General features: G+C 35.9%; 1 protein-coding gene across 1 annotated transcript in view; it reads right to left on the bottom strand.

The window, feature by feature from the left end:
• The window catches only part of OXCT1 (3-oxoacid CoA-transferase 1), a 174,835-nt gene that overhangs the window by 74,386 nt on the left and 73,796 nt on the right, over window positions 1-26,653 (bottom strand). Inside the window, exons 8-10 of the mRNA XM_072605736.1 lie at window positions 10,762-10,869; window positions 8,327-8,438; window positions 944-1,038 (exon numbers count right to left, since the gene is read on the bottom strand). Coding sequence (XP_072461837.1) covers window positions 944-1,038; window positions 8,327-8,438; window positions 10,762-10,869 — 315 coding nt within the window. The remainder of the gene's footprint in view (window positions 1-943; window positions 1,039-8,326; window positions 8,439-10,761; window positions 10,870-26,653) is intronic.

The following is a 26,653-nucleotide window of genomic DNA, read 5'->3' as shown; positions in this document are numbered from 1 at the left end:
CAGTGGTGTCGGACTCCTCCTGACACAACTTAGGGTTTTCTTGGCAGAGATACCCGAGTGGTTCGCCATTTCCTTCTCCAGCTCATTTTAGAGGGAGGAAACTGAGGAAACCAGTGTTAAATGACTACCCTAGGATCACACAGATAGTACACATCTGAGGCTAGACTTGAACCCAGGAAGACAAATTCTTCTTGACTTCAGGCCCAATACTCTACCCACTGTGCCACTTAGCTCTGTATTACAGTATAATAAATAGTAGATGGTTGTAACGGTAATTTAAATGGGAAGATCTTTCCCATTTATTAATAGACTCATGTGACCTGCTTAAATCCCATGGAAGCGTTAAGTTACATGTGGTAGAAGGAGTTTCCTGAACAGGTGGAACAGGAAAGGTGGAGCAGAGCTGGGAAGTTAGACTAGTCAGAGCTGGGAAAGGCAGCTGGCTCACCTGAGAGAGCTTGTTTGTGATTTGTTTAAGGGAGCTGGTCTGTGAGAAGCCTAGCATGGGGAAGACTTGGGGATGGTGTTGCCCTCTGCACTGTTACTGTGTATAGATGTCTTTGTTACTATGATGGATTTGGCTTTCTTGTGTCTGAATAAATGTTTTGGTTCTGTCTTCCATATGGAGAGTCTGTTATATTTCACAATTCAGAATTGGTCTAGGATATTCATGGTCACCCTAGGTGCTGTGAATATCACATTGGCCCTACAATGGTCATTATGATGACTCAGTCATGAACAAAAAGGTAAATTACGTTTATAATGCTCTGTGTAAATTGGGAGGAAAGCATATGATGAAATCCTTTCTAGAAAGCATCCATCAAAAATGACATCATGTTTTTTTAACAGCACCTACAGGCTACATTTCAGTTATCTGCAAAATTGACTTATGTTGAACACCTTTGTTCCTAATGACAAGAAAGAAATGTATTGTATATCTTACCAGACCAAGGACTCCATTTTCACTCTGTAGATGTACAGTAATGTCAGGACTGATGAAGTTGCTGGCCAGAAGAGGGATTCCTATACCCAAATTAGCTGGAAAAAAAAACTTGTCAAGGTCCAGTTTGGAATAGAGAAAGGAAATTATTTCACAAAATCTTCTACTTGCATGAGTATGAACAGCAGTCTCCCATAAAAGAACATACTAACTGCATATTTAAAAAATATGTCATGAGTTATATGTTGCTTTTTTATTAAGGGGTCCACACACTTACCTGAAGTACTGTAAACAAACCAACCAAAACTTCCAATCATTTCACTATTTAGAACTACTCATCAAAAAAAATAAGATGATAATTTGACTCTCTAGGCAAAGACTATTGAAAGTTAATGAACCAGGTTTTCTGGTTCCTAAATTTCTCTTTAGGAGATTTTTTGGGGTACATTTAGTTCATTAGTGTTATCTTCAAAAGTACTAAAGGAAAAAGAAGACTTAAGTTTCAGGAAATGCAATTGGGGTAAAATTCAAAGAATTTTCTGACTCTGAGAGCTATTAAGGCAGCATCCATCTCTAGTTATCATTTGCTCATTTTCAGTCTTGTCCAACTCTTCATGCACCCATTTGGAGTTTCCTTGGCAGAGATACTGGTATGGTTTTACCACGTCCTTCTCCAGCTCACTTTACAGATGAGGAAAATGAGGCAAACTGCATTAAATGACTTGCTCAGGGTCACATGGCAATTAAGTGTCTGAGGTCAGATTTGAACTCAGGAAGATGAATCTTTCCCACTCCAGCCCCAGCACTCTATGAACTTGTCCTTTACCCTCTTTATAGGAAAGCATCAAAAGTAAATCCCAAGGGCTCTCAGAGACTATTTAATCCAAGTCACATGTGAAGGCGAGACCTTCTACAGCAATGGTGTCAAATTACTATAAAAACAGGCACCACTAAACCAAAAACAGGGATCCCTGAGGGTCGCATATTGACTTAGAAAACCACATATTAACATCATCTATTTTCCACTGTATTTTTATTTATTTTGCTAAACGTCTCCCAATCCCAGGAGGGTTGGAGAGTATTTAGACTAATGTTTTAAAGCTCTGCTCTACAACATTGCATGACAAGTGGTTATCTAGTGTTTGACAATCTCTACTGAGAGAAAACATTCCCACAAATAACAAGCATTTGGCAATGATTCAGAAGTATGACCTACCAACTGCAAAGATATGCGAACCACATCAGTTACTTCCACACTGTGAAGCAAAAAATTACTACAAAAGGGGTAGAAGGGGTAGAGGAGGATGCAGTGGTCCAACTAGCCCACACACACTGACCATATTAAAAGATTTGATTACACAAAATAAAATGTATCAATAATTTTATTTAAACATGATAAGAATGGGAAAAATGGTACTATGTAGAGGAGAGACTAACAAAGAAATGTTTTTAAAATTCTGTAATGTATCTTCCAGGGCAACTTGATGGCAAGGTACATGGAGTGCTGGGCCTGGAGTTGGGAAGACTCATCTTCCTCAGTTCAAATCAAGCCTCAGATGCTTATTAGCTGTGTGACCTTGGGAAAGTCACTTTACCCTGTTTGCCTCAGTTTCCTCATCTGTAAAAGGAGCTGAAGAAGAAAATGGCAGTATCTCTTGGTACTCCAGTATCTCTGCAAAGGAGACCTCAAATGGGGTCACAAAGAGTTAGACACCACTGAAATACCTGAAATGTATCTTATAATATTATATACTATGGCTTGATATCTTGTGACATCTCCCTATCAGACTCCAAGATCTTTAAGGAGAAATAATGCTTTCAATCTAAACTATGTTGCACCCTAGCACTTAGCTTAGTGAGCTCCACATATGGGAATGCATAGTATAAGTGGATCATGCATTCATGGCAGGGACAAAATCATATCTACTTTAACAAACAATAAATTTCCTTATAAACTTCGTGAAAAGGTGAATATTGGAAAAGATCATCTCCTGGAGACTTAAGAATCCTACAAGGTGATGAGCCTGTCGACTTTGCTCTGCTATATGACAGGATCATAAATTTAGCACTGGAAGGAATCTTTAGTAAACAATAACACTTAATCTTAGCCTTTAATAAATCTACATATTTAAACTCCTAATTTTACAGATAAGGAAACTTGAAACTTAAGTTAAGTGACTTGCCCAAGGTCACACACAACAGAACCAGCATTTGAATCCAAGTCTTTTGCCTCCAAATTCAATACTCTTTCCCCCATTCCTTCGTGGCCTCCTCATACCTTCACCATTTGTTTGAGTCATTCTTATAATATTTCAAAAACTATAATATTTTTCACAGCAACTCCAAATGGCTCAAAAAATTCCAGTATTCATATTAATTTCATTATAAACAGGTATAAACCCAGTAAAAATATATGATGCAACTTATAATAGGAATATATCAGTGAAATATGAACCTATTCTGTTTTCTTTCTATTCTGTTATTTGTCCTGTACTTTAGCTCTATTCAGTCAATCAGATACTATGATGAGAACCGGGAAGTAAAAAGTCTGTGTATTATGTATTTTAAAAAACTAGTTATTGTGGGAGGACCATTTGTATCTTCTGGCTTATGAATATCGTCCATGGGCAGCAGGGCAACGGAGAATACTGAGTGCCCAGCTGCTACTGTTCCCTGCTAATTAGGGTTATTATACAGTCAGTTCTCAATTATCCATGGCAAATCATTTAGAGTCTAACAGCTGGGGCTTCAGAAAAGGCACAATGCTGTTTTCAGCTCCTGACTTGAAATTCCCACCTCCATTGTTGACTCTGGAGATAGAGGATGTTTTAAAGATGGTGAAGTTTAGGAAGAAAGAAGGATGTGTAGAGTGGAGGAGAAGGGATACCCTCCATAAACAAGAAGCCAATCCAAAAGTTCACAGCTCTTAACAGAGAAGAGAAAGGTGGAAGAAATTAACCAACTTTCAAAACTTTAGTAGCTAATTTTTCATGTAACTTTGCTTTTTTTTCTTTTCTCTTTCCCTCCCCAATCCCAACCTATGTATTTAAAAGGAATACCAAGTTGTCCATAATAGATTTGCAGTTTCATGTGCAATTATCATTTTTTAATTCTATTATGTTATGAAAATGCTTGCTTTATTTCACAAATTCAAAGTAATATAAATAAAATTTTAAAAAAGAGCAGGCATCAGTCAAAAAGACCTCATAACATCTGTCACTGCAGTCCTGCTTTTCTCCATTCTAAATCTCTCTCTCCTCATGAAACACATACAAAATTTAAAAACAAATTTCTATTAGGTTCACTCATTTATTTCTTTGATCTATGTACATGTTTTTAAAATAACTTTTAATTTATTGCCTGTTGCTTCTTCAGTTCTTTCCATATTAACATATGATTCTTATATGTAAGATAATAAAGTATTTATATGAACTTTAACAGTTAAATTTTCAGTAAGAGCTTTGTTATTTGTTGAAATGATTATTGATTCTGATGATGCCCTTATTGATACTTTCTTAGCACGGGACTTTGGTGTCATACTTTACTAAGAAAATAGAAGCTAAGTCTGTCAAGATCTCCACAATGCTTCCAGTCACCCTAGCTCACAGCCTCTATCATCCCTGAATCCTCACTTTGCACATAACCAATCAGCTGCTAAGACTTGTCAATTCCATCTCCACAACATCCCTCATATCTGACCTTCTCCTACTCACACTGCCACCACCCTCATTCTTCCCTGGACTACTACAGTCATCTCTTATTTGGTTTCCTTGACTTATCTCTCCATTTTTTCAAGCTGTCTTTCACTCAGCTACCACAGTTAATTTGCATCATGTCACTTCCCAGCTCAATAAACCCCAAGGATTCTCTATTACTTCTAGAAATTCTTCTTAGAACAATTCCCAAAAGGCTATAAAAACTCTGCATACCCTTTGACCCAGCAACACCAAAGAAAAGGGGAAAGGACCAAAAGACATATACATGTATGTGTGTATGTATATATGTATGTGTGTGTATGTCTATCCATTCTTTTTGTGGTGGCAAAAAATTGGAAATTGAGGAGATGCCCATGAACTGGGGAGTGGCTGAACAAGTTGTAGTATGTGTTTGTGACAGAGTAGTATTGTGCTATAAGAAATAAGGCAGCTTTCAGAAAAACCAAGGAAGATTTGTACAAACTGATGCAAAGTGAAATGAGCAGAACCAGAGAACATCATACACAGTAACAGTAATACTGGATAAACTGTGAAAGACCTACCTACGCTGAGCAAGACTGATCCAAGAACTGCAAAGAACTGATGATGATGAATGCTATCGACTTCCTGAGAGAGAACTGATGACCTCTGAATACAAATTGAAGCTTATTGTTTTTCACTTTATTTTTTCTTTTGCCACATGGCTAATATAAAAATATGTTCTGCATGACTTACCTTATAATGCTTATCTTCTCAATGGGTGAAGGAGGGGCTAAAGGGAAAGAATTTGGAACTCAAAAGAATACCTTTTTAAAATAAAAGAAAGAAAGAAAGAAAAAATAAAGAAATTCTTCTCTTTGGCATTTAAAGCCCTTTCAAACCTGGTAGCAACCTATCTACAACTAAGTGGCATACTGGAGTTAAGCACTGGACTGGGACTCAGAAAGCCCTTAGTTTAAATCCTACCACAGACACAAGCTATGTGATCCTGAGCAAGGCCCTTCATTTCTGCCTGTTTCATTTTTTCACCTGTAAAATGGGGATAATGATAGCACTGACCTCCCAAGACTGTTGTGAGCATCAAAAGAAAAATACTTGTAAAGCACTTTGCAAACCTTAAAGCACTGTATAAACGCTAGTTATTATTTCTCAGCCTTTCTTAGACATTATTCCCATTCATACCCTACACACTTCAATTAAAATTAGAACTTCTCATTGTTCCTTACATGCAACATTCCCTCTCCCACCTCCACATTTTTACACTGGCTGTCTCTACACCTGGAACATATGACTGCCTCACCTCTGCCTCTTAGAAACCCTAATTTTCTTCAAAGCTCAGACCAACACCACCTTCTTCACAACAACTTTCTACATCACCCCACCTTCTAACTGACTCCCCCCCTCAAAACAACACAAAACAGCTTCCATTAAATTTTGTATATGCTTAACTATGTGCATCTTGCCTCTCCCAATAGGCTGAAAGATTCCTGAGAATGGGGACTATTTTGTTTTTGTCTTCATATCCCCAGGGTTTAATGCAGTGACTGGAATATAGTAGGTTCTTAATAGATACCTTCTATTGACTAATTGAGACAGGTTGTAGCAATAGCAGTTAGATTGCTAGACTCAGGTGATCTGAGTTTGAAATCCACCTCCAACTGTTCCTACTTAAGTGACCACAGATACGTCACTTCCCAGATCTTCAGTTTCACAGGAAGATAGACCTCAAACCAGAAGAGGGCTTAGAGACCACTGGGTCAAATTCTCTTATTTTGTAGATGAGAAAAAACCAAGGAATGGAGAGCTTAAATTGCCCAGGGTCACACAATTACAAAGTTTCTGAGCCAGGATTTGAGTCTCGGTCCTCCTGATTCCATATGCTGTGCTCCATTCCATTATGTCATAATATCTCTCCTCAGCTATAAAATAGAGATAACATGATACTTGGACTACCTATCCCCACAGGATTTTTACGAAGAAAGTATTCTGTGATGCTGAATGAAGTGAGCAGAATCTGGAGATTGTACCATGACCAACTTTGATAAACAGCTTTTCTGGGCAGTGCAAGAATTTAAGACAATTCCAAAATGACTCAGGATGGAAAATGCTATCCAGAGAAAGAACTGAGGAGTCGGAAAGCAGATTGAAGCACACTATTTTCTCTTTTGTTTTGTTTCTTCTTTCTCATGGTTTTTCCCATTGGTTCTAATTCCTCTTTACAACATGAGTAATATGGAAATGTATTTAATATGATTATACGTGTCAGATTGTTTGCCATCTTGGGGACAGGGTAAAAGGAGGAGCAGAAAATTCAGAATTCAGAATCTTATAGAAGTGAATGTTTAAAGCTAAAAATAAATATTTTTTTAAAAAAATAATAGACAAAAGACAAAATAGAAATGTTCTAAAGACCTTAAAGAATTATAGAAATAAGAAAAATGAAAATCATATCACTTCCCTGCTCAATGAACCCCAATGGTCTCCATGGAGGTGTTGATTTTTACTATTTGCCTTTTGAATTTTTCTTTTATAGAAAACTGTGATTTCATTGGTATGGTTACCTTGCTCTGTAATGTTTTAATCCTAGAGAACTGCCTTGAGCATTGTCCTGTGGTCACACTGCTGATGTGTCAAAGGCATGACTGAATCCACAGATCACTACAAGAGAAAAACTCTACAACCGAAGCTACAAGGCATGCGGCTGTTAAAATTCTCAATTCCAACAATAAACAAGACATTTGCAAGCAGTCAGGAGAATGACCTTCCATTCTGAAGGACCTTCCATTTTGAAGGAAGGACAATTTAAATAACCCAGTATCATTCACCTCTCCTGAAGAATCAAACAAAAGAATGTGAAATTATTTCAAAAAGCAAAGGCATTCAAGCTGTGACACAAAGTAACATATGCTGTAAACCTGAGTCTACTCAACAATTGAAGTCTTTTCCAAAAAAAAAACCAAACGCATTTGAGACATTCTTGCCCTGAAAAATCAGAAGCGAACAAAAATAAAATTTGCAAATACCCCAAACATCAAAAACACAAAGAAGTACACTTATCAAGAAAAAAACTAACCACTTAAATCAATTTTCTCATATTTCTAAATAAGAGAAACAGGAGGAGTAAAAGAAAGAACAAATAAGGATCACCAAGGGAAAAGGACCAGTGGAACTATAGATTTTAAAGGAAATTATAAAGCTCCAGAGACAGGAAAGAGGAAAAGTTGAATTAATTTTCCACAGATTAGATCCCATGATCCCCTACGTATTATCAACACCTTTTATCAAAGGCATAACACAAGAGGGAAAATGCATAAATGGGGAGAATGGATGTGAGAGAGAGGAGAATTAGAGATTTACTCCTACCTAGAAAATGAATGAAGAGAGAAGGCTCTATTTTCTCATCGAGAGTTGGGGCTGTGAAAGAACAGGATAAAAGTAATAGAGAGGAGGGGCTGGGATGTGGGGAACAGAAAGAGTTTCTCTTCCTGGAAAGGAAAAAAGGTATGTGAGGTATACAAGAAGTATCTAAAATATAAACATACACAAAATTGAGGGGTGCTGAAGTTATGGAGCATATACTGGTGAAAACACCAAACCATCACATTAAAATAAAAACTGTTCTCCCTTCACAAAGGGCAATCAAATCGAGTGCTATTTTGTTATTACATAATCCCCAACAAGTAAAGGATACCATACATGCCGTCCTCAAATTCCAGGGCTGCTCGTTTGATGATCCTTTCCCTTACATCATCACCAGGCTTGGATTTGGCTTTCCCACCATCCTTCTTTTGAACTGTCAGACGCTTTAAAAACAAGCAGAAATTACACTTCACATTATTATTACTATATCTTGCATTTTATCACTGATAAAAGATAAAATTTTAATGAATGAAAAAGGATGGCGTTTGAGTTAGAGTTGACACTATAAATAACCTTAAATTCAATTCAATTTAAATTTATTAAATGCCCATTATGTGCAAGGCCCAGTGGATAGAGTTCCAGGCCTGAAGTCAGAAAGACTTGTTTTCCTGAGTTCAAATCTGGCCTTAGGCCTGTACTAGCTAAATGACCCTGGGCAAGTCACTTAACCCTGCCGGCCTCATTTACTCTTCTATAAAATGAGCTAGAGAAGGAAATGACAAGCCACTCTCATATCCCTGCCAAGAAAACCTCAAATGGGGTCACAAAAGACTGAACAACAACATTCACAAAGCACACAACTAAGATTAAAGGACAAAAATAAACTAGGACTTGCCTGCAAAGAGCTTTCATTTGACTGGGAACATGCAACATATAAACAAACACAAAGAATATATAAAGTTCAACACAATTTCAAAGAGGATGGCGTGCTTACCAAAAGGATTCGTGCAGAAATGGCAAAGGAAATACACTTCGAAAAAAACTAGAAATTGTATTGGGGGGAAGGAGAGAGGCCAATCAGAGAAAATAAATGCATACGGAAAAGGAAGATATTTTCACTGCTCTCCTTAGACAATATTTCCCTTTGATTTTATCACGTTGACTGCCACTAGTGCCACTCTTTAAACTTGTCTAACATGGTTCTTCCTTAGATTCTGAGGGGATTCAATAACATCATGAAAAATGAGGTCACTTTCGCTGTTCCTGTCCCTAGTGCGGTCAGGATTTGCTCATCAAGAGCTGTTTCTGTACTCCCCATGAACAGGGCTCAAACCACTTCCACGGGAATCAGCTCCTACCCCTAAGAACCAGGGGGAAAAAAAAGCCCAGGAAGCGGCACAAAATGCAAATTCATAAACTCTTAATTAAGTGTCCATCCTGTAGAAGGCACTGTGCCAGGTATAAACAAATGAAAGTAGTCCCTATCCTCAAAGCTCTTATAGTCTATTGGAAAACCTTCTTTCTGTGCCCTTAGCTGCTATTGTCCTATCCTTTTCCTCCAGTTCTTGATTACTTTTCATCTTATAATTCAAACTGCCTTTCTGCCTGTACCTTTCCCGTAGTCTCTGGTTTACTGTCCCTCTGCTGCCCTAATGAATCATGCCCTAATATGAAGTCTGATTGCTGTGCATGCTTTACAGGCTGCCATTCCATCCTGTCTAGCTCTTGTCAAGCACAGAATTTTCCTAGTTTGGGATGCTTTTTATGGACTTGGAGAAATTATTTTTAAAAAGAAGCAAATGGAGAAAAACATATGCTCAATAATCAGTCATAAATATCCACTAAAAGTGTGGAATAGGTAGTTAGATGCTCATTGTGGACTCAGAGAATTAAACAGACAGATGCACACAGACACACAGACACACACACACATACACACAGCTGCTGATGAACAGAGATGAATTCCTCTGTGCTCCCATGCAATGGTAACTGAATTCTAGTGGAAAGGTAGGGTTAGTGAAGGAAGAGGGAAATGGATGTCCTGGTCTGTAGGTGGTCAAGAGACAGCTGAACAGCACTACCAAAGGTAAAGCTATCTTTTCTTTACCTAAGAACCAATGAACCTGTACCATTCTTTATAAACTCTCCCAATGTTAGGAAACAAGCACTGAAGGCCAGGGGATTTCACAAAGGCTTGCCTCCTTTACAAGGCTGTTGTACAGAGAGTATTTCATGAACACTATATCAATGAAACTTGTTTTTAGGTACCTATCTTCACAAATCCATAAAAAATAATACAAGATTCTTATTTCAGAACTGCTCTCTCTTATGAAGGGGTTCTTAACCTAAGGTCTTAAAAATTATATTAAAAATATATTTTAAAAGTAGGGTTTTAAAAATATATTTTTGATAATTACATTTCAGTATGATTGGTTTCCTTTGTAATCCTACATATTTTATTTTATTATTTTCAAAATATTATTCTGAGATAAGATACTCCACAGGCTTCACCAGCCTGCCACCCCCCCAACACACACATTTTTTTCAGAATCATTATTCTAGAAGTATACTAAAGTTTCTGATGGGATGAGATAGCTCTAAGATGTGCAGAGAACCCTAATTCTTAGACCTAAGGAGTTCAGACTCAACAAACTCCACAGGACAGGAATATGGAACCCAAGTCCCCCAATACAAGTTATATTGACCACCTTCCTCTCTCAATACCCTATAACCACTTGGGCAAGACAAACATGTGGAGTTAATTACCTCAATTCTTTTCTCATATGTTTTTCCCTTTATAAGGCGATGAACATAAATCTTGGGAATATGAATATCTTCTGGAGCAAACGACCCAACATCAACAATTTCCTCCACCTAGACAGAAAGGGAAAGTAATCATCAGACAGTGGGATGGGATAGAGGGTAATTTTTTAAACATACAACTAGTCTCTGCTGAAGTTGATAATGTGTATTTGAATATACGAAATGTCTAACAAAAGAAACAGATAGCATATCAATTTTCTGGATCTCCCAAATGGAAGAATAACAAATAGTTCACATCAATGTACACAGTTTACAAAATGCTTTCTTCATAACAACTGTGTAAGATATACATATATAGGGAAAGTATAAATGCTCCCATTTTATAGATGAGAAAATCAAGTATCAGTGATCACAGAAACCAAGAGTTAGGAAGTTCCCCAGAGGCAATTTTTCCCAACTGGAGCTGAACATTAAATGACTAGCCCAGGGAAACAGAGTAAGTTTCAGAACCAGGTCTTGAACATGGTACCATTGAATCTTAGACTGCTGCTATTTCTACTACATTGGCTACACATTCCATCTACAAATTAACTGTTAACATGCATGATGGTGGAACTGTGGTCCATCCATTCTGGAAAATAATATGGCATTATACCTCAAAAGTACCCTTTGATCCAGCAATACTTCTACTGGGTTTATACTCAAAATAGATAAAAGGAAAAGAAAAAAAGACCCAGATACACAAAAATATGAATAGCTGCTCTTTTGGGGGGTGTCATGCAGTTGATGAAGTACTAGCCATGGATTCACAAAGAACTGAGTTCAAATTCAACCTTAGACATTTACTAGCTGTGTGAGCCTGGGTAAGTCACTTTAACCCCTGTCTTTCTCAGTGTCCTCATCTGTAAAATGTGGATAATAAGAGCACCCATTTTGAAGGGCTATTGTTAGGATCATATGAGAAAATAATTATAAAGTGCTTACCATACTCAATAGCTCACAATAAATGTTATGTAAGTGTTATCAATTATTATTATTTTGTAGTAACAAAGAACTGAATACTAAGGTGGTATCCATTAGTTGGGGAATGGTTGCACAAATTATAGTATATGAAACACAATACTATTGTACCATATGCACCATAAGATATGATTAAATGGTTTGAAAGAAATCTGCCAAGACTTGCATGAACTGACGGAGAGTGAGAGCAGAATCACAAAAACATTTATACAGTAACAACAACACCATAACAACTGTGAAAGCCTTTAAGAGCTCTAAACAATGAAATAAACAACCCTGATTTCAGGGAAACAATGGTAAAGAGTGAGACTCACTTCCTGACCAAGAAGTGATAGACCAATATGCAAAAGGTTCATTAGATTTCTTGAAATGGTCAGTGTGGGTTTGTTTTGGGGGTTTTCTTTTGTCTGGCTATGAATTTTTGTTATAAAGATTTGGGGTTCTTTTGTTTTTTTCCAGTAGAAGGTGAAGTAAATGAATACTTATTAGTTGAAAAACAATGAAATTTAATAAAAATGCATACAGAGATTACAGCAACAATACTGTCAAAGAAACACATTGTAGCAGTAGAGCTGTGCATTAAATTACATGATCTGAACTTTTGCAAATCACGACTCAAACGTACAAAATGCGACGCCACATTCTTCAGACTCAGACTTCTGAAATTAAAGGGCAAATTTTATCATATAAATGACAAAAATCAATATTAACTCTAGTCTGGACAATTACAGTTTTTTTTTCTTTAATTAAAGTTGTAGATCTCTGCTTTTCACTTATAATTGAAATTTTAAAATTACTTTTCCCCCCGAAGTTATTATTCAGGCCACTCACTTGAATAAAAATACATTTCGTAAGGACAGAAAGTTCTCTAAATTAAACTACTATTTTAAAACTAGTTGTTTGTTTTGGGGTGATAGAGTATAGAAGAAACTGTTTTGGACTTGAATACAAGCAATACCAAGTAACAAAATTAAGGGGAAGTCAGTTAACATCATCCCAGAAATATAATCAGCCTCACTTACTAAAATCCATGAATCCATGAAGAGTATAAGTAGACTATAAGTGGAAGGATATCTACCAGGAAGGATAAATATTGAAAAATGAGGAGAAGTTCAAATATCAAACTAGAAGAAGGCCTTTACTGGCAGCAGTTGATAGAATAGAAAAATAATGATAGAGTAGAAAAAAATAATAATTAGAAATAATGATAACATCAAATTGGTCTGTGCAAAGGAGAGTTACATTCAACTGAACCTCCCACTCTCCTAAAGTAAATTCTCTAGATTATTCTTCCAGGGGTAGTCATTTTAGAAACGATTCCACAACCATCCACAAACTATTAAGAAACTGAAATATCCTATTTACTAACACATTCCTTGACCCTTAGAGATGTTTTACTGCTGAAATAAAGCAAGGAAGCTTGGGCAATCACTTTAGCAAAATGCCCCTGGATAGCTGTGCTGATACAGGTAAACACTCCTAGGATGAGCCTATCCAAGTCATAATTACCCCCATTCTTCAAGGGTACAGTTAAAAAACTGTTAAACCTCTTTATGTATTCATTTTTTTACTTTCAATATAGAATAGGTAAAGTTACTCTTCCTTCACTCATCCTCTCCAAGGCTTCAGAGAGATTCTTGCTGGCAAATTAAAAGAGTTTACCTAGGGGAACACAATAAAATGAGGGGAAACAGCATATTTTCTTTTCAAATTAAGAGGAAAGAATGTACATATTAGGAAGAAGAGAAAATACCACTGGAGAGTTACTTAATAGTATGAATATGTGTAGAGGCAGGCTTACTAAGACTCTATTTTTAAAAGAAACTTATAATACCAGAAAATGCAGATTCCAAAACTAATTGAAGTATAGAGAAGGGGTCCTAAGATAACAGTACTCTCAGGATGTCAATTTCTTTTGTTTCCCAGCTGTTCCTTAAAGAACAGTGATGATCTCAGCTCCGCCATTTTCTAACTGTGTGATCTTGGGGTAAACCATCATTTTTCTGGCTTTCAGTTTTCTCATCTATAAAATTAGGGGATTGGCCTCAATGACTCTTGAGGTGCTTTCCAGCTCTCAATCTATGTACCTGTGGTCCTGTCATCTTTGAGAAGAAATTTTAAGATAAAAGAGAATTTGCTTTCTCCTTTTGTGTACAGGACACTAAAAAAAGTTGATACTTATCTTTTCTAGCTAGGGTGGTGCTGCTATTTTGATACCTAACTTCTCATCCTCTAAGTATATTTGTCTTTTTTCAAGTCTCAACACAGTTTCTACTTCCTTGTTTGATATTTAAGTTTCTTTTTGGTATTTACCCTGCCTCGTAGTTATCCTAATACTTATAATCTATACTATTTTGGATTAGTGAGGCCAAGTGATGTTAACTGACTTCATCTTATTACTTGAGAATTCTTTATGTTTAAGTCCAAATCAGTTTCTTTATTCTTGACCTCATCTCCCCAAATCCAGCTCCCTACAAAACATAACAAAACAACCAACTAGTTTTAAATAGCACTTTGACTTAGGGCACTTTATAGTCTTACAAAATGTAATAATATATAAATAATAAATGAAATATATTAATAATATACATAATATATAAAATAAGTAACACATAAAATAATTAATATAAATATATCCTAGTAAATGACCTGAATGGTAATAAACTTGGGGAAAAATTAATATTAAAATTTAAAATTTCCTCTAGGAAAACTAATCTGTTCCCTCCACTTGCTGGTATTCTATTACTATTCAAATTATCTTATATTTACTTTTTATATGAATGTTATATTATTCCAGTAGACTGAGAATTCTTTTGAGAGCAGGAACTGTTTGTTTGTTTTTGTTATATTCATAGCACCTAGGTACACTGCTTTACATACACTGAGTGCTCAATGAAGATAATGATAATACATTTTAAAAAATGGATAAAAATGGGCAGAATGTGGACCAGAAATCAGATCCAGGATCTAGTTCTGCCTCAGCTTATTCACCAGATATATAAGAAAGTGGAAAAGTCATGTTTACCTCTTCTGAGTCTCAATTGTCATTTGTATAAGGAGGTTAGACTCTATGATCTCTAAGGTCCTGCCTTAGCGCTCATAGGGCATCATTTGTATGGAAGAGAAATGAGTAAGATATTGTAATCATCAATCACTTCTGACATCTTGGTCTGACGACAATATAAAATGCTTTTTACACAATTCTATATAAAAGGAGTTTATTTATCAAAGAAGCCTAAATTCTTTCTGTTGCTGTTACCTTCATCGTTTTATTTTCCTTGCTTCACCAAATGAACACCAAAAGTTACCAAATCCAGGCAATGCTTTATTACAAAGGGGAAAGACAATATATTTCAAAATAAATGGAACTAAAGAATGTTTTTAAAAAATTTTTTAAAAACCAAAAAAAATATGAGTCACAAGACTAAAACTAGCTGCAATTGATAAAAACAACATGAAAATGTCTTTCAGGATGAAGAAATTACATGCAAATTGGCTATCATAATTATAACGTCTCTCTCTCAAATAATATCAATATTCAACTTTATTGAAAAATTCCCAAGTGAAATCAAAGCTCTCTTAGGATTAGTTAGCAGAGTTAACACCATAGGGAGAAAACACTTGGAGGACAAACCAAAAAGAAAACATATGTTTTCAGACAATCTGTGAAAAAAGAAAACAACCTGAAAAACTGAAGAAGCAGAAATATATTAGTGTTGAAAACTAAACGGATAGAAGAGTTTAACATACAATTTTGAAATCCTGTGAAAGAAAACAGAGAGATATTCAGGTCTATTTATGGAATAAATGTTGAGGGAAAAATACAGCTATGGTATAGAAAAGAACATGAGGTCAAATCCATGAGGTAATGAAAATGTAAAAGAAAAAACAGCCGTAAATATGAGCTCCCCAGAGAAAAAAGGATAAGGTCTTTCCATCCGCAAATGACAAGATCATTTGGTTGAGACAAATCCCCATTTGTGATAATATAGGAGGAAAAGGTGTCAAAATGAAGGATGCGGCAGATGCTGTGGTATTGCATTTCAGACCAAGATAAACAGAGAGCAAAGGTATCTGGGAAGAACAGGGACTTTTCACTGGTACTATGTATAGTTCTTTTCTAGCACCATCTGGTACTACTCAGAAATCCAGACACTTGAGACTTCTCTAATTAGTACATGTCTTCACTCATTAACAAGAAAATGGAGGCTAGGAAATGTTAATTGTTATTGATTTGAACTTTATTTTAAATGATCCTTTATTGTTCTTCCTTCCTAGCCCTTTTTCATGATGCTGAAAAGTTTTATTTTAACCTTCTGAGAAGGATAAAAATTATGTTCCTTCTTGGGTGACACCATTTTCACTTTTATTTGACAAATAATTATATTCTTGATTTTCTAAGGGAACAGGAATGCTACATGGCAATCATTTGCTTCCTTTTTCACTGCTGATTTGGAGTCAGCACCATCCATTATAACTAAAGAAGTGGCCTACTCCTTGAAGGTCATTAATGAAAAATGTTGCACGCTTGGTAAATTCCGTATGATAGACACACAATAGGGGATTGCTCTAGGAGGAAAAATGATACACTGCTTTTTTGGAATCATCCTAACATTTTAAAGATTAAGCTATTTTTTTTCTTTGCTAAACATACACATGTATACATAACAGTAAACAAGAACATAAAAGTACCCTAAGACTGGCAGAGGCAATGTTGAAACTAGAAACTTGGGTGAGATATCAAATAATAATTAAAAATAAAATAGAATTCTGTATGAAATATATACACACGGCGGATGATGGTTATTTTATCAGTGCAATATGCAGGGTTTTTTTCAATTAACAAGTAATTTTTCCTCTTCTTCCATTCCCTCATAAAACAAGAAATTAAAAAGAAGGAAAAGAAAAACTTAACCCTTGTAATGCGATATGCATAGTCAAGAAATCTTGTGTCTCATAACCATCATCTGTCCAAATATGAGGAAGAAGCAACCACTATCATCAGTCCTCTGAGTTCCTGATTAGGGTTCTTAGGTCTTTCAAAGCTGTTTTGTCTTTATAGTGTTATTATGTAAATTGTTCTTCAGGCTTTGCTTACTTTGCTCTGCATCAATTCATAGTTTTCCCATATTTCTCTGAAACTATCTTTTTTCTTGTAATTTTCTTGTAATTTCTTACAACAGTATTCCATTATACTTATATTCCAAGATTTGTTTATCTATTCCTCAATTTAGGAGTACTCCCCTTTAGATTATATTTTCTGTCACTACAAAAAGGAGCTGTCTAAGGTTCCAAGTTGAAGAGAAGGTGTTTAATTGCATCTTCACCTAGAACTCTTTACATTGATGAAATCACAGGGGAAAGAAGGAAGGAAGGAAGGAAGGAAGGAAGGAAGGAAGGAAGGAAGGAAGGAAGGAAGGAAGGAAGGAAGGAAGGGAGGGAGGGAGGGAGGGAGGGAGGGAGGGAGGGAGGGAGGGAGGGAGGGAGGGAGGGAGGAATCAGCTAGCAGTCTATCATTATTAAATGAAATATTTGCAAAGCACTTAGCACAGTGCCTGGGATGTAGTAGGCATTTAATAAAGTATTGCCTGTCTTCCTTCCTAGTATGATTACTAGACCTTTGGCTCCTACAAAAATAGTTTATTTGCCTCAAAGATAGAAAAGAATTAGAATCATAAGTTTATAGGAAACAGATTTAAATTGAAAAAGCCCTTAAAGGTCATCTAAGCCAGAGGTGTCAGACATACACTGGCAATACTCCCTGAGTGTGCTGGGACCAGATTAAAATGTAATTGGGAAATATTTAACAAAAGAAATAAAAATATAATAGAACACAGATAACATTATATTGTAAAACTAAGTCAATATGCAGTCCACAGGGATCCTCATGTAGAATTCAGGAGCCTCTATTTCTACTGATATTTGGCACCACTGATTTAGGCCAACCCTTTACAAATGAGGAATATGAATTATTGGGAAGTTGTGATTCAGCAAACAAGATCCTTTGCCTCCTAATTCAACATTTTCTATTAGTCCTGTGAGTTCCCCTAACTGTTGTCATGATTTAAACTTACCAAAAAAATGCTTTTCTTTTAGGTTAGGTTAACAACGGGTTATCAACAAAAACATATATAAAAATAATAAATTATTTTGGCCACCTTCACAAGTACTGTTTTGATATGCCACCAGGCCTCCATGATAAAAGCAGGCAGCTGGTAAGTAAACAAGCCATTTGATGAGATATATCAAATACTCCTTATATGTATTAGACCAATCTCTTTCTCATTACTGTAGACTTCACTAAAGGACCTTTATACTGTTCTAATGCTCAATGCTCTTAGACCGAAGCCATTTGAAAACCTGGAGACCTTGTTAGCAATTAATATGAAGTGGGGAAGGCGGAGCAGTGTCAGGGCTTATATAGGACATCTTCTACAGCCTTGCTGAATGTCATTGGTGGGAAGGTATGTTTGTGTACAAATACACATTCTCTAAAGTCCTGTTCCAGTGCTAAAGCCCACTCTGCCCTACCACCTCCACCCCCACATGTAATAGTAGAAAGAAAGCTGGTCCTGGGGTCAAGAAGACCTGGCTTCCAGTTCATTTATGACACATAGTAGGTCCTTGACCTTAAAATGCTGACATTACATTGATGGAAAAGAGCATAGATTTAAGGCACAACAAAATAAATTCAAAGTAAATGCAAAGGGGGATAGAGTATTAATATATGGGAGGAATAGGAAAGGAAAGGTAGAAGTGAAGAGAGATTTATCTAATTTGGGGGGAGGGAGGGGGAGATAATTCAAAAACATGGATGCAAAAGTACAATAGGCTGGTTGAGTTGAAATTAGAGGTCACCAGGGGCAGCAATGTGAAATCAATTTAGAAAAGACTGGAACCAGTCTTGGAAAATTTTAAATGCCAGAAGAGTTTGTATTTATCCTAGAGGCAACAGGAAGTCACTATGCTTCCAGAGCATGGAAGTCATACGGTCAACTTTCCGCTATAAGAATGTCTTTTTGGCACCTATGTGTAGGATGGATTCCAAAGAGGGAGAAACTGGAGGCAGGAAGGCCAGTTATAGAAGGCTACTACTCAATAGAAGGAGCTCAAGACAGAGGTGCTGAAAGTAGGATATGGGTGATAAGCCTGGGAGTGGTGTGAGAGTAGGGAAGAGGAAAGAGGATGAATAGGACCTGACCATGGATTGAATATGGGAGAAGAAGGAGAAGGAGGATGAAAAGTGAAGAATTCTGTGATGGCAAACCTGAATGACAAGAAGGATGGTTGGGCCCTCCACAGAATGATAGATGATAAGATGGATGGGTTTCAGGGGAGAGGGATAATGGATTGCATTTTGGTAGTGTTAAATTTGAGTTACCTGAGGGACTTCCTAGAGAACATCTAACATGGAGTTAGTGATATAGTTCTTGGTCTTAAGAGAAAGCTGATGGGTGATCATGTAGATCTGGGGAGTAATCTACATAAAGATGGCATCTGAATACATGGGAGCTGATGAGACCATTAAACAATAAATAGAGAATAGAGAATAAAGACATAGGGGAAGAGGGCCCAGGCCAGGGCCTTGGGGTATATGTCCATGCAAAAGCAGAGCTACAATTTAGCTTAAAAGAAAAAAAGGATGAAGAGTGAGAAATGGTCTTTGGGTTTAGCAATTAAAAGATCCATGGCAACTTGGATAGAGCCATTTCAGATAAGTGGCAGGATGAAAATCAGGGATTGAGAAGGGAGTCCCATGTGAAGAAATATTATCATCCAGTCAAGAAGCATTTATGAAGCACTCACTATGGGTCAAGCACTACGCTAGAGAGCTTAAAACCCAAGGAAAGAAAGAAAGAAAAATCATCCCTACTCAAAAGGAACCCACAGTCTAATGGAGGAGACAGTATGTAAACAACTATGCTGGATAAATTGGAAAAGGCTTTTTGGAGAAAGTGGAGGCAAGGAGTAGACACAGCTTTTTCTAGGAGTCTGGCAGTGAAAGAGAGGAGAGATATAGAGTAACAGTTTGAGGGGGAATTACAGGGTCATGGGAAAATTTGTTTTTTTAAGACTAGAGAGATCTGAGCATGTTTGAAGCCATCAGGGTGGGATCCAGTAGATAGAAAGAGACTAAATATTAAAACCAGAAAGGACAGGATCTTACTGCAATAGATGCTGACATGCAAATTGTAATTATCTTCACGGTGGTGTGTTTGCTTATGTTTCTCAGGAAGGCTATTAAGACAGAAAAATAACAATGATTAGCTGACACTACTTAGCACTTTACACTTTACAACTCATTTCATGAATATTCTCATTTGAGCCTACAACAATCCAGAAAGGTAGTTCCCACAGGTATTATCATTCTGCATTTTAGAGAAGAAACTGGAGCAGAGAAAAGTTTAAGTGATGTTCCCCATGGATCTCCCTGACTTCAAGTAAAGAGCCCTAAGGAAAGATTTTTCTTGTTTTTAGGAGTAAAAGGAAACCACCACCAATAATGCCTTTATCACCTCTCTGAAGAGAACACGTTGGTCATCTTCCCATTTAGTTGCAATTTTTGTTTCATTAACAGCAAAACTTTCAACATGGGATATTTTGCTCAGTTCTTTCCATGCCCATCAACTCAGTTGTTGAAGAGAAATTGCACATTGGGAGGAGAAAAACAGTTTACTTTGGCAGAGGGTCTGCAGGACATTAGAATGGAAGCTCCTTCGGGGCAGGTCTGCCTTCCTCTTATCTTCCCACCACAGGGCACAGTGCCTATTCCATTAAGCAGAGATGTCAAACTCAAAACTCTGCACCTCTCCTTGGTGCTGAGCAGATCAAAATATTATTGGGAAATAATCAATAAAATAAATAATGCAATAGAATACAGATAATGTCAATGTGTGTGTAAGTCCTTTTACACATCAGGAATCCTTGCATATAGTTTAGTGGCCCCTATTTTTATTTGAGTTTATAAAATAAGCCCTTAAATTCTTAGTGATTTTTTTTTCCAAAAATAAGTTTAGAATTTTGGGAGCCTGTTGGGAGTGGAGATAAGATGTTGGAGTAGAGGAAGCACTCAGATGAATTCTTCCAATATTTGTCTCCAAACAACTTTAAAATAACACTGTAAATTGAATTACAGAATGGCACCATCAGAGTGAGACACTCTTCCAGCTCAAGACAACTTAGGAAGTTAGAAAGAAAATCTATCACACAGGGACAGACACTGGGCTGGAGCCTATATGGATGAAACACCAGTGGTGGACCAGGAGGGATAACAGAAGAAACAGCAGCTTCAGAAGTTCTCAAGCCAGACACGGAAAAGGGACCCAACAACAGTTTAGAAGGAGATTACAGGAGACCCCTGTTGTTAGCATGACATGAAGGATCAGACATTGCCTGGCAATTTCACTGTCTATACCCACCTGGGGAATCACAGTCCTAGGACAGAGAGGGGCACTTTCAGTCAAGAAGGAGCGAAAACCCTGAGGGTAAATATCACTTCTGGTCCCAAGGGATCAGGTACCCTTCCTGGGTAAGGACCAGGGTACAGACCAAAGAGTAGTAACTGGACTTCCGCTCAGATCACATGAATTTGGAAGCACTGAAAACTTGAACTAGCTCTGAAAACAGTAATGTGAAAAAACCTGTACCTTGAGACAGTACTTTCTCTCCTTCCCCCTGAACAGAGTCCAATTTTAACATAAAGTTCAAAATCAAATAGTAGCATGAAAAAATGAGCAAACCTTATAAAAACAACCTTAACATAATAAGATTCTATGTAACAAGGAAGATTACGACACAAATTGAGAAGAAGACAATGAAGTCAAAATAGCTTCAAGCAAAACCTCAAGGGGGGAAAAATGTGAATTGGATACAATCCCAACAAGAATTCCTGAAAGGACTAAAAAATGACTTTCAAAATTAAAGTGGAAGAAGAAAATTTAGGCAAAGAAATGAAAACAAAAGAAAAAAATCATGAAAAGACAATTAAGAACTTGGTAAAAAAAAAAAAAGGCACAAAAATGGTGAAGAAAATAACACCTTAAAAAAAAAAACAGAATTGCCCAAATGGAAAAAGAAGCACAAAAATTCATTGATGAAAATAAATCCTTGAAAAGTAGAACTGGCCAAATTAAAAAAGGAGACACAAAAGATCACTGAAGAGAATAATTTCTTAAAAATTAGAATTGGGCAACTATTTCAAGTAATCAAAAAGAAACCATTAAAATATTGTGGAGCCGTAGTCAGCATCACACAGGATTTAGTAGCTACTATATTAAAGAAAGAGAGGACTTAGAATATATGCTAGAAGGCAAAAGAGCTGGCTTTACAACCAAGAACAACTTATCCAGAAAAAATGAGAATAATCCTTAAAGGAAAAAAATTAATATTTAATTAAATAAAGGACTTCCAAGCATTCCTGATGAAAATACCAGAGCAGAATAGAAAATCTAACTTTTAAATACAAGACTCATGAGAAGCATAAAAGGGTAAATAGAGAAATCAGAAAGGACTCAATCAAGTGAAAGTGTTTGCCTTTCTAGATAAGAATATGATATATATATATATGTGTGTGTGTATATATATATATACATATATATTATATATCTTCTAAGAACTTTATCAGTACAGATAGACTGTTTCTACATGGAAAAAGGTTGTAGAAGTGAGTGGATTATGTTGGGATGATATAAAAAAATGGATAGGAGAGAAAGAGGGATGCCTTGGGAGATGGGGGAAAGGGGAAGAAAAATGGAGAAAATTATCTCACATAAAAGAGACACAGAAGGAAGAGCTTTTACAGTAGAGGGGGGAAAAGAGGTTAGGGATTAGGCAAAACTTGAACCTCACTCACATCTAAAGTGGTTCAAAAAGGGAAAATATATAAGTACACTCAATTTTTAAAAGAAATCTATCTTACCCAGAAAGAAAGCAGGAGGGAAAGGGGATAAGAGAGACAATGGGATGATACAAAGGATGGAAGATAAAAGAAGGTCATAATCAAAAGCAAAACAGATTTCAGAGAAGAGATGTGATAAAAAGAAAGAGAAATACAACAGGATGGAGGGAAATGAATGTTTAAATAATCATAACTACGAATGTAAATGGAATGAACTTGCCTATAAAACAGAAGCAGACAGCAGAATATATTAGAAATCAGAATCCAATAACATGCTGTTTACAAGAAACACACTTGTAACAAAGAGACACACAGAGAGTTCAAATAAAGAACTGGAGCAGAATCTATTATGCTTCAGTTGAAGTAAAAAAGGGATGGATGGCAATCATGATTTCAAAACAAAAGTAAAAACAGACTTAATTAAAACAGATAAGCAGAAAAACTACATCATGCTAAGAGGCACCATAGACAAGGAAGTAATACTAATTCTGAACATATATTCACAAAATGGATTGCATCCAAATTCCTAAAGAAAAAGTTAAATGAATTACAGGAGGAAAGAGACGGTAAAACTATACTATTGGGGGATCTCATCTTTCCTCTTAGATGAATCTAACTATGAAATAGATAAGAAAGAAGTCAAGGAGATGAAAAGAGTCTTAGAAAAGTTAGATATGACAGATCTCTAGAGAAAACTGAATGGGAATAGAAGGGAGTATATCTTTTTCTGAATTGTCCATGGCACCTTCCCCAAAACTGACCATGTATTAGGGCATAAAAACCTCACAACCAAATGCAGAAAAATTAAACACACACTTTTTAGACCATATCCTAATAAAAATTACATTTAATAAAGGGCCACAGAAACATAGATTAAAAGTTAATTAGAGACTAAATAATCAAATCATAAAGAATGAGTGGATAAAAGAGAAAATCATATGAACAATAAAAGGTTTCCTTAAGGAGAATGACAATAATAAGAACATTCAAAAATTTGTGGGAAGCACCCAAAGCAATACTGACAGAAAAATTTATATCTTTAAATAAGTATATCAATAAAAGAAAAAGTCAATCAATGAATTATGCATTCAACTAAAAAAAATTACAAAAAATAAATTAAAAACCCTCAATTAAACACCAAAATAGAAATCCTAAAAATCAAAGGAGAGCTTAATAAAACCGAAAGTATAAAAACTAATAAAGCTAGGACCTGGTTTTATGAAAAATAAAACAATAAAATAAATAAACCTATGGTCAATTTAATTTAAAAAGAAATCCAAATTGCTAATATTAAAAATGAAAAGGGTGAATGTACCTCCAATGAAGATGAAATTAAGCTATTATTAGGAACTATTTTGCCTAATTATATCATATCATATATCTTCTAATTTTTTTAATAGTATGATGTGTAAGATTAAGGCCACATATTGTGGAGTGTGCTATAAGGTGTTTTGTCTAAGCTTAATTTCTGTTCAACTGCTTTCCAGTTTTTCCAGCACATTTTATCAGATAAGGACTTTATTCCTAAACAATTCATGTTTTCCACTTTATCAAACACTGGGTTACTGAGTTCTATTGTTTCTGATTCTCCTCATCTAGTCTGTTTCATTGATCTAGCTGGATATTCTTTAACCAGTATCGGATAGTTTTGATGACTGTTCTTTAAAATACATTTTGAGGAATTACTATTCTCCCTTCATGACTACTTTTTAAAAATACTTCCCTTAATATTCTAGATATTCTGTTTTTCCAAAGAGATTTTGCTATTTTTTTAACTTAGTTCTGTGTATCTCTGGTAATTTGACAGGCATAGTACTAGAAGTATAAATAAGTTTAGGTAGCATTGTAATTTTTTATTATATTAGCACAGTACTGAATATTCCTCCAATTCTGTAGGTTGTTCTTTCTTTCTTTAAAGCACACTTTGTACCTGGTAAAAATACAAGCTTTTTATGTGCTTTGGTAGGTTGATTTCCACATAGTTTATGCATTTGGTAGTTATTTGGAATGGGATTTCCCTATTATTATTTCTTGTACGTCTGTTATTGTATGGTAATGCTGTTGATTTTTTTTAGAATTTATTTGGTAGCCTGCAACGTTGCTGAAGCTATTGTCTCAATTAATATCTCTGCTGATTCCCTAGGGTTTTCCAAGTAAATTATCCTATCATCAATAAACAGGGATAATTTTATCTCCTCTTTACCTATTTTTGCTCTATTAATTCCTTTCTCTTGTCTTATTGCTTTTGCTAACATTTTGAAAACGATATAAAATAATAGTGGGGAGACTAGGCATCCCTGCTTCAGTCCCTTATTTATTGGAAAAGTTCTAGTATATCCCCATTGTATATGATGTTTGCTTTGACTTGAGATATCTCTCATGATTTTTTGAAAAGTTTGCTCTATGCTTTACTTTAACCCTTCCAGAGTCAGAGGATCTAACAAACACTGTGTTCCAATAACATGAACTGTGAGAACCTAGGGACATCTGAAAACCCAGACTCCACTGATTCAGCCTCTGAGAACCCATAATATGATGAAGTACTAAAAAATTTTTACTCTGTCAAACAAAGGGACATTTAAAAACTAAACACCAAAAAATTCAAAATATAACTGTAGCTTTCACATACCTGGTAAATTTTAAGTACCAGCTGTTTTATCTGTAACAATACAAATAAAAATATACTATCCCTACATACTATGAGAATGGAGGGAGAGGAGAATAGCAATTAAATTAGGATTATACTGCAATAAAGGTAAGGAGAAGAGAAAATTTTTGTTTTGTTTTACAAATGTGAGAGCATTAGTGATGCTGAGACAAAAGTGCCTCTTTTAATATTATTTGTAAAAATGTTTAAGTGATTAGTAAGCCCCAAAGAAAATAACAATAAAAAAAAGTTTAACACCTACATTGCAAGATTACATAGGAGGGATTTTTAAAATTTAATTGATGACTGAATAAACATTTAAGTACCTACTATGTACCAAGTACTGAGTGCTGGAGATAAAACTTTAAAGGGTACAGTCCTTTATCTGAAAAAGTACAACTGTGATTACAGGAAACCTATAAAACACATAAAAATCTCTCCAATTATGCATGTTTTTAGAAAACAGAATATTCTATTTAATCTAAAGACAAAAGAGGTACTTTGTATCCTGTGCTTCTAATTTCTATAAAGTCAAAAAGAAAATCCAACTCAGCTTGGAGGGCTGGAAGCAAAAAGACAATAGCTTTTTGTTGAGAGAAATATACACATATCCAATGCAAAACCCAATTAACCTCAAAGGAAAAAAAATCTTCTTTTTCTCCTTGTTCTCCTGTTAGGTCTTTAAGTCCTGTAAAAATCCAAAAAACAAATTTTCATCATATCCTCAGCCTTGTTTTATTAACATGAAGCTCAAATGCCTGTCCCTTGATACAAATAGGAGAGCTACAGCTAGCTTCATTTGTTTATTCCTAGGTCTGTTTGCCTCTTCTGTGTCAGTGTGAGCTGGATTCAGTCTTTCTTTCACATCTGTTTGAGCAAAACAGTCTTTTTGATCATCCCTGAAAAAGCAGGGCCAGTGGCAGCCCTTCCACTCATAATGCCTACTGAACATTATAAATGAAACATACTCTAACACTGCATTTAACACATCTGATGCAGGGTCTTCAACTCAGGCGCAAAAGCCTCTAGCAAAAATGCAGAAATAACTAAGTTAGGTGTCACAGTAATTAAAGCGTTGGGCCAGGAAGACTTTGGTTCAAATCCAGCTTCAGACACTTATTAGCTGTGTGACCTCAGACAAGTCAGTTGACCTGTTTGCCTTCCTTTAATGGGGATAATAACAGCACCTAACCTTTTAGAGTTGTTGAGAGGTTCACATTAGTTAAATATTTACAAAGTGTTTGGCACAGTGCTTGGCACCTATCAAGTGTTACACAAATGTTAGCTATTAAGATTATAGAGAAACGAACAATTCTTCAGGTACATTAGCT

Source organism: Notamacropus eugenii, chromosome 4, assembly GCF_028372415.1.
Source record: "Notamacropus eugenii isolate mMacEug1 chromosome 4, mMacEug1.pri_v2, whole genome shotgun sequence".
Lineage (NCBI taxonomy): Eukaryota > Metazoa > Chordata > Mammalia > Diprotodontia > Macropodidae > Notamacropus > Notamacropus eugenii.
The sequence above is the reverse complement of the archived record's forward strand: the minus strand, read 5'-3'. Positions and strand labels throughout refer to the sequence as shown.